This window comes from Triticum aestivum, chromosome 3B, assembly GCF_018294505.1.
Source record: "Triticum aestivum cultivar Chinese Spring chromosome 3B, IWGSC CS RefSeq v2.1, whole genome shotgun sequence".
NCBI classification, from domain to species: domain Eukaryota; kingdom Viridiplantae; phylum Streptophyta; class Magnoliopsida; order Poales; family Poaceae; genus Triticum; species Triticum aestivum.
This window is the reverse complement of record NC_057801.1, coordinates 83,577,818-83,587,102: the sequence shown is the minus strand read 5'-3', so window position 1 is coordinate 83,587,102 and position 9,285 is coordinate 83,577,818. Positions and strand designations below refer to the sequence as shown.

General features: G+C 41.9%; 2 protein-coding genes across 3 annotated transcripts; one reads left to right on the top strand and one right to left on the bottom strand.

Moving 5' to 3' along the window:
- Window positions 1-270: 270 nt before the first annotated feature.
- On the bottom strand, window positions 271-3,172 carry LOC123068762 (desiccation-related protein At2g46140). 2 transcript variants are annotated; one of them, XM_044491412.1, is made up of 3 exons: window positions 2,998-3,167; window positions 671-1,583; window positions 271-534 (listed from the first exon to the last, which is right to left on the bottom strand). In XM_044491412.1, the coding sequence occupies exons 2-3, from the start codon at window positions 1,580-1,582 to the stop codon at window positions 529-531; spliced, it is 918 nt and encodes a 305-aa protein (XP_044347347.1). In that variant the 5' UTR covers window position 1,583; window positions 2,998-3,167; the 3' UTR covers window positions 271-528. The 2 variants fall into 2 exon arrangements, with proteins under 2 accessions (XP_044347347.1, XP_044347346.1); XM_044491411.1 differs by having other exon boundaries at window positions 271-1,583; window positions 2,998-3,172.
- A 96-nt stretch (window positions 3,173-3,268) lies between these two features.
- On the top strand, window positions 3,269-7,063 carry LOC123068761 (uncharacterized). The gene is made up of 5 exons (XM_044491409.1): window positions 3,269-3,461; window positions 4,076-5,014; window positions 5,102-5,302; window positions 5,852-6,047; window positions 6,775-7,063. Exons 2-5 carry the CDS (start codon window positions 4,106-4,108, stop codon window positions 6,957-6,959), a joined length of 1,491 nt encoding a protein of 496 aa, XP_044347344.1. The 5' UTR covers window positions 3,269-3,461; window positions 4,076-4,105; the 3' UTR covers window positions 6,960-7,063.
- Window positions 7,064-9,285: the final 2,222 nt, after the last annotated feature.

Genomic DNA, 9,285 nt, shown 5'->3' with positions numbered 1-9,285 from the left:
AAGAATACAAGGCTACCACAATAAAATTGAGTAGCGTGCACCTGTAGACTTTGCACTTTCTTTTACTAATACGCTACGGCACACCAATAACATTTGCTACTCTATATTTTGGCATACACACGGACCTTGGAGATGTGATCCCAACCATCGGAGACCCGGGAGGGGGGGTGCAGAATCTATGCCAGCGCCACCTTAGTTATTTCCTTGTTGCTTGGACTCTTTGAAAGCAAATTATTTTTCCCCATATAATGGAATGTCAGAGCAATAGTAGAAAAACTCCAAACAACAATGACTTTGTGCCATTGAACATCTTAATTACTTCTGGACCCCGAATTGGAATCACAAATACAAAAAGCGTCAAGACGAGAAAAGTGTTACACAATCTTTAATATCTCAAAATTCTCACAGTTAGCAGCGATTCAAATGTAAGTACATGATTAGCATACAAAGTGCTCTCGAGTCATAGGGTGCCACTTGTTAAACTTCAAAGCATTAACTCGGTTCCATGAGAGTGCATTTCTTCAATTTTTAGTCCTAGATAAAATGGCAATGGGTAAGATACAAGTGATATGGATATCCAAATGTACATGCAAGTATTTATCAAGTCAATATTTGATGAATGTCTAATGGAAATTGTAGATGAAACACTATAGAAACTAACATAGTATACCTCATCGTTATCGCCATCATCATCTTCCTTCTTTAGTCGAGTTGTTCCATCCTCTCTGCTAATAGGTATCTTCATGTGTCCAAAGGGAGTGTTCACGTCAATATGCCCCTTTATGGTGTAACCAGTGCCCTTTCCCCTTATCATATCCCACATAGCAGACCCAAAATCCTTAGGCCTGAAGCTGATCGGCAAGGTCATGGTCGTTACTTCCTGCTTTTTAATGTTTGTAGACTCTTTCGTCTCAGCAGAAGCAATGCTCACATTGGAGAGCCAGATCTCATAATCCAGGGCATTCAGTCCCAGGTCAAAGTCATTCTTGTTGTCGAGATTCAGATGTAGAGTCGCGGTCGCCTCCTCGAAAGAAAACTTCTCAAACTTGATCTTGCTAATATCAACGTCTGGCTTGTAAGGCACAGGGATCTCACCGGCTTTCTCGAGAGGTAAGGAGATCCTGCCAATGACTGGGACATCAACATGGAGAATAACTTTGACCAAGTAAGGGATGATGCTCCCGGGCTTTATGTCACCATATGTGCTCTTGATGTCATCATAGATGAGCAACACGGGGATTTTGACAGTCTCTGAGCCATGTGCATTGATGGTTCCAGCATCCGGGATTGTTCCGGACATGAGCTTCCTCCCTTCGCTTTCAATAAGGTATTCGATGTCGACAAGAGGGATGGGTACAGGGTTTGGGTTTGTAATCATAACATCAGCTATGAGCTCTACCTTCTCAAGACTAATTTGAGGTATGTGGATTCCAGTAACGTCAGCGGTAGGCTTTCCAAAGCTGACTGCGTCTTCAATCTTCTCTCCAATGTCTTGGATGAAATCCTTAACTTTGTCCAAGAATCCTCCCTCTCCTTCATCCTGGTCTTTGTCTGCTTTCTTGGGGTTGTCAGAGGATGACATGCTGTGATGCAAACAATAGTTTACTTATCAGTTTCTAATAGAAGTAAAATTTAGAGAACATACATTAAGGATAACTACATGATATTACATTGAGAGAAAAAACGACACTGACAAAATAGCTTTAGAATCAACGGAAAAAAACTAAACAAGAAATGACCTAGAGCTTGGCAATACACAAAAGTAGCATATTTAGAACAAAAAAGACTAATCCAATACTACATTCCTACCCCGTTTTGCCTTTAAGAGGGGCACTTGTAACAAACTAACAATGTCTAGATAACAGGAAATAGGTGATTCCATTAGGTATTGACGACATCATGGCTCGGTAGTTTCTTATCACTAGCAACCAACATATTTTACTAATTTGGAAGAAATAAATACAGATGATATGGCAACGACTTGTCATCCCTTAGCTAAAGAACGGGCGTGCTAGGGTTAAGAGGCACAATTGAGAAAACAAATGAGAATTTGTGTCAATAATATGTGTATAGATAACACTCAATGCTCAACATTAAGGTGGATCATGATGATGTAGCTTTTTAAACTAGCCTCTGTCTATTTTATTTTGTTTGGCCAACCAGTTTTTTTCTATGTTTATGGTTATTTTTTAGAGTAGATCATGAAATAAGTTCAACATAATACATTTCAATAAATAGACACATCCAAAATAGTCAACCATCCTTGGTTTAGAACGTCGGAAGGAACTTTTGTATTTTCCTTTTGTTATTGACATTTTGTAAAGCTCTTTTTAGTTGACCTACTAACCTATTAACATTAGCAGTAAGAGCTATGCCATAAGATAATCAACTCATTCAAATTATATGGCAAATATTATGGTGATGAATTTCAATACTTGGTTCCATGCATGTAAAATTGAGTATCACATATAATTTTGCACATACAATATCGGAATTAAATATAAAGCTCAATATGTCTCATTTGGCGTGCTAGTTCAATAGGGAATGATTCGTTATGGAGTGGACAATTTCTTGATTGTCCTGCATAGGTTTTGTGCCTAAGCGCCACCTAGGCAACGCTTTGTCAACAGAGCTTGGGGTAACACATATATATGAATTTTTATATAAATTACATAGTTTATGAAGTTTATGTAAAATTCATCTTCATGGATCAGCAGAATCCCTAATTCTATGCCAGGCCGGTCCTCTTGATGACCAGGCCAATCCCTGACTTACATGAACGACGTTTGGTCGCCCCTCCCCCTTGTTCCCGACAAAAATGAAGCAACCAATCCGTATGCATTCACATTTGACATCGAGAGAATGCACGGTCGAGATTAACAAACGTATGTGACAACCATCAGAACGAAGGGCAACAAAGGATGGAAAAAGAAAGAAAACCACATTACAATCGCTTAACATCGGGACGATCAAGGCGGGTAGTGAAACTTCTGTTACCTGAGAAAGAAATGCAGGCGGAAAGGAGCAACGCGTCAATAGAGAAGAGGAGGCGAGGCGAAAGGTCGGGAGGCGAATGGATGGATCACGCGGCCAAAGGAAAGGAGAGGAGAGTAGCTCTTGAGGAAGAGGAAGAGGAGGAAACGGTGGGGGAAGAGAGCACCTGAGCAGTTTGCGGAGGAAGGCATGCACAGTAAACCCGGCCGGGCTGGAAAATTTCCACGGTTTATTAAGCCACGGCGTACGCACACAGCTCAAAAAAGAAAAAAAAAAAAGAACCACGGCGTAACACGTAAGCTAATCCAACCCGGGGAAGCAACCGAACCGAGTCCTTCTCGTCTTCCCTTTTCCCCTTTGCTCTGTCTCTTCGCCCCGCCCCCCATCCCACGACGGCGCCCGGCTTCTTCGCCCTCCGATTCTTCGTCTTCGGCGTGTTTGGGCTCTCCTCCGCTCCCGCATCGCAGGTGCTTCCTCCATCCACGACACCTTCCGCGCGCGTGCGTTCCCTCCCTCTCTGTGGCCGCCGTGCCTGTCAGGGGTTCTTTCTAGGGTTCGTCGAGTCGCGCTACCGACGTTATCGCTAAATTACGTTAGCCTAAATAAATAAATTAGCTGGTATGAATCGAGTTCCTTTTGCTTCCCCTTGTTTGTGCTCATGCCTGTTTTGCCTTAGTTGGCGACGGCCGTACAAACCTTTGTCCTTTCCATATGATCCTCTGTTTCCGGCGTTAGTTGGGTACATGCGTCATATTGAAGTTTCCGGCGCCGATGGTTGTTGGAGGCCGTTGTTTTGTCTCAAGAGTTATGCTTTGGCCAATTGTTGCCAATCTTGTTGTTCAACCCTACTAGTTATGGAAAATTGGGTGGCTCCAGTACATCCTTATCTTTTGTAACTAATGGAAAATTAGGTGATATTAATTGAGTCTTTGGCTCATGCCTTGCGTGGAATGGAATTTAAAGCTGGCTTTGCCCAGAAAAGATTTTAGATGAGCGCAGCCATGCAACCTTTGCCCATTTCTAGAACCTGTTATTGTCATTGTCTATGCTGATAACTGTAATGCTGTTTTTCTTCTTTCAGGAAATTATTTATTATATCTAGTCACTGACCATGAAAACCTCCAGCGAGGTTCCCTTTTATCACTCATTGCCCGTACCAGGAGCCGAAGACAGTCTCAAGGATCAGATCCACTCCAAGGTTATGGGCACGATAGGCAATGTCATGAACTCCATTGATCGAAAGGCACTGCCTCAGCAACTGGAAGGGGCATGGGAAACAGCTGGAAATGTCGTTAACTCCCTTGAGTCAAAACTGTCCGGGCAGAAGTCGTTTGATTTTGACGGCGGAAATGATTTTCTTGATGGATATGAATGCCCTGATGATTATTGGGACTATGAACCGCACAAGGCACAAAAGCCAGTTAACATTAGAAATCTGCTGGGTGGCATAGTTGCTATCATTGGCCGCAGTTGCAAAAATGATGAAATTCAACAATCAAAGGAGGCTAAGACCAGTGTCTCATTCTTGGGGTCAAGTATTGATGGAGATACATCCTTGCATTTGTCAGTCTACGCACCAAGTGCTCCTCCTTTGCTGGATGAAGAAGCCTTGAGTTACAATATTTATAGGGTTGTTTTAGAGGCAGAACCACCAGAATGGCTGCCCGATAGCTATGCTGACTCATGCATGCAGTGTTCTGCTTCTTTCACTGCTATTACCCGTGGAAGGCATCATTGTCGATTCTGTGGAGGGATATTTTGCAAGGCATGTTCGAAAGGCAGATGTCTTTTGCCAGCCAAGTTTCGTGAGCGAAACCCACAAAGGGTCTGCGATGCATGCTATGATAGGCTTGATCCATTGCAGAACTTACTGATAAATTCTGTCAGCAATGCGACACAAACTGCAAAGCATGATGTTATGGATTGGACTTCTGCGAGAGGGTGGTTGAATTTGCCTATTGGATTAACATTGGAACACGAGATATACAAGGCAGCAGTATCCATTAGGAGCTACAGTCAGGTGTCCAAATTATGTTTCCATTTTTCTGCCATATTTACATGTTTAATGGCAATACCTACTTAATAAAAAATAAATACTGCATTGCAGGTTTCAAGGATAAACCCAGGAAAATCTATTCCGCATGCAGTCCTTAGTGGAGCAAGTGGACTTGCTATCTTGACAGTTGTAAAAGCTGGTGCATTTCTTACATACAAACTTGGAACTGGATTAGTAGTTGCTCGTAGATCAGATGGTTCATGGTCTCCACCCTCTGCTATAGCTTCAGCTGGATTAGGATGGGGAGCACAGGTTAGTAACTTGGTTGCAGAATTCTTCTCTGTATCTTTCATGTGGTTAACATCTAATCTATGAATTGATTAGATATAACATCTTTTATTGTTAGACTGGTTCCCTTTGTTGTGGGGATAATTGCAGCCATAACCTACTACTTGCATGGCATAGGGCGAATGGTGTATGATAAAAATGATTTTTTAACACTGCATTTCTCCTATCTAAAATTTCCTAGATGAAAACATGAAACACACACTTGTTTCATGTCTTAGGATGGAATGGTTTATTTGTTTCTATCAGTGTTCTTTTTAAGTGAAACCCTGAAACTGTGTTTGCATTTAGGTAGATTTCCTCTTGTTTTTGCCTCATTTTAGATAAAACATCAGGTTGAAGTTGCTATATTTGTGTAGAACATGGTCTTGGGCTGAGCAAAAAACATGTTGGACAGTGACTGTTGCCTAAAATTGATAATTTATGATTTCGGACATGGTTCATGTACTTCCCTATTAATTTCAATATTATGTGTTCAGATCTCTTACATGTTACATGTTTTATCTTAACATACAGCTTGGCGGTGAGTTGATGGATTTCATCATAGTGCTTCATGGTCCCGAGGCTGTGAAGACCTTCAGCAGCCGAATGCATTTTTCACTCGGTGCAGGTTTAAGTGCTGCAGCAGGACCTGTTGGTAGAGTATTAGAAGCTGATGTGAGAGCTGGTAATAAAGGCTCTGGAGTTTGCTATACGTATAGTCACAGCAAAGGTAATGTTCTTGTTCAGTTCAAAATTTTAGTCTCCTTTTTATCATGTGAAGTCGAGCTCTGCTTGTATTGTGTTTTTATTTTTGAGAAAACACAAAAGCCTTGCCTTTTGGTGCATTGATAGAAAGGGTTTGTACAAGCCTAAGAAGGCCAACACGACACCCCTAGTTGCTTTGCTAGGCACTGCGGCCGCCAGGGGCTACTTAAGTTTTATATTCTCGAAATTAGGAAAGCTTCTTCTACTTGAATGCTCAGCACCAGATCTGTTATATTTCGGTTTATTGGGTACAAATTTACTGCACTGCAAAAGTTTTGAATGTTTTTTGTGTAGCGGAGGTTTAATTATATTCCGTGGTCTGCTTCTTAATTTTATATTCTTGAAATGCACAGAGCCAAATAAGGGTACCCTGACATGAGTTAAGTAAGAAATGGTATTCTTGTTCCTAACTTGTACAGAGACAGATAGGGTACTCTGACACGAGATGAGTAAGAAATGGTGTTCTTGGTGGATAACTTATATGTAATACCCGCAGTCTGAAAAAAATCAGAGTCCAGCAATGAACTTAGTATGCAAAGTCATCCTGATACCAAGAGTAAACAAGCTTTGGGTGAAAGATATTTTAGAACTATGTACAAGTGTAAATCTTCGTAATAGTTCATCTTGCTCATGCATGTACCTGTCCTGCTAAGCCTACAACTAATTTGTGATGGTTTTCGATGACTTTACAGGCGCATTTATCGGGGTTTCACTAGAAGGGAACATTGTTACAACCAGGATGGATGCCAATCTGCGGTTCTACGGCGACCCGTATCTGACGACCAGTGATATACTTATGGGGAATCTGGAGCAGCCAAATGCTGCTAAATTTCTGTACCAAGCGTTGGATGACCTATACTCAGGTCTGGATTGTTAGCACGACAAAAAAATAAAAAATAAATCACAGTCTGTACATATTTGATTTTATTCCAACTGTTGCTAGTTGTGCTGATTCTCAAAATGCTTCTGTCATTTTGGCGAGCAGAGTTTGCTCCATGGGTATGATTCAAATGCCATATAAACAGCTACAAAACCTGTTGCCTAGGATGGAAGTCTGTAAAGTTAATGCATTCCTATGATTCAATCAGTAAATTGAAATACACAATAAATAAATAGTACTCCCTCTGTCCCAAAATATAAGAACGTTTTTTGACACTAGTATAATGTTAAAAACGTTCTTATGTTATGAGACGGAGGGAGTATGTATTTTAATATACACTGCCAAATGAGTGACCACTATCCAGTTAATGGAACAGGCATCCATTGCCACTAAGGCACTCTTTTACTGCTGAATCCAGCATCTGACGGATTTGGTTGAGTCATGAGATGGTCTTCGTGTATGGTAACGAGCTCCGATCACACAAATTTGGGACATTTTTTTCGTGGGAAAAAAAAAGTTTGCACTACACGCAACATATCTGAGTTAGATTATGTATCCGCAGCTGCAACTACTACTAATACAATCTTATTCAAAGAATCAAAATTTTATCATAGCACACATTCATAGAAACTTGCATTCTTGAACTTGACATAACTTAAACAGAACCGAAATCAAGCTTCCTCTGTACATCACACATAGTACATACCAGCACCTGTATTGGAATGTAGCGCATGATCTATGTTGACAGTTGACATGTACTATATCATTATCCTTTCAGAACTGAAGTTTTTTTATAACTATGAAAAGCGCCTTGAAGACCGCAGTTAGGCGCGATTTTCACCGGAGCATCACCATGAATACGTATGCCGCTGCCGGTACTCTGGCAGAGATCCTCTATCCCCTCACCGGTCCCTCCACGCGTCTCAAGCCGGCCAAGACCACGTCGCGGCGGATCTGGACTGGATGCCAGATCCGTGGCCAAGACCACGCCGCGGCGGATCTGGACTGGATGCCAGATCCGTGGCCGTCGCGACCCATCTCCAGGCAGAGCTGTCCACCATGTCATGTTCCGACACCACCCATGCATGCAGGGAAGCCCATCGCCGGCCATGGACCATTGGCCGCCGCCGCATAGGTTAGGCGCGCCGCCCTGCCTGCTGCCCAAGGGCACACCACGAGAGGCGCCCCTGCCACCTCAAGGGGATCCCGCTGCAGATCCGCCCGCCCTAGCGCTTTGGGCACCAGACCCGCCGGCACCGTGGACCTCACCGGCGACAGCGGTGGTAGGAGAATGGCCGAGAGAAGGCTGGCATCGTTGGTTTTTTGGGCCTTGGCTGTCGCCCAGGGAAGACGTCAACATTGTACAAATACATGTTGAATATCTTTGAAATACACAACGAGCAGTATTATAAATACGTGTTAATTATTCTTTACATAAACAATGAACATTTTCAAATATAAGTTGAAGACACGTTGATCATTTTTTATAATACAAGAAGTTTTTTTAAAAAAAAATTACATGAACATTTCTTTTACATGTTTAGGAACATTATTTATTTTCTTAAACAACCAAGAGTTTCACTTTTTTAAAACTAAAAAATGAAAATACTAATGAAATATAAAGCAGAAAATAAAAAACCAAAAGGGGCCAAACCGGCGAATCCTGAAGCCTAACTAACTACTTTGATTTATTTTTTTGAGCACACTAACTACTTTGTTCTCTAACTAAAATAACGCGCGATGAACGCTACTGGCCGGACCCGTGCTAGCATGTCGTGGCTGAGAGCCCTTCCTCTCTGGTTGACAAGAGACATAGCACAATTTGCAAACCTAAACACCTTGGGCATGATCTTCTGTTGCATGGTTTGGGTGGACTGATGTCGCTAGACCCTGGGTGGGCACGGTGATCCACCTTGATCAAGCTTGGCAATGGTTGCAAGGTGAGTTGCTAGTCCGATCGCTGGTTAGAAGGTCAATCACTTTGCTTCATTATTTCGGACCTCTTCCATCGAAGTACAAATAAGAAGAGTTCCGTTGCAGATGCCCTCACGAACCACTAGTGAATGAAAGATTTTCACCATATGGCTAATGGAGTCAGTTACGACAGTTGTTCTACATGTGATGCCAGCTGTAGACTATCACTCTTTTGCCCAATGAAGAAGACTCCATTACTTGGAACTCGACCAGTTCCAAAATATCTCTACCATGATATTATGAGATAAGTTGTATTGTACAGATCTCTACCATGATATTTAATGGCATTAAAATATCACACACAAGTATATATATGCGCACACAGTATAATTTATGCACTTGTCAATAA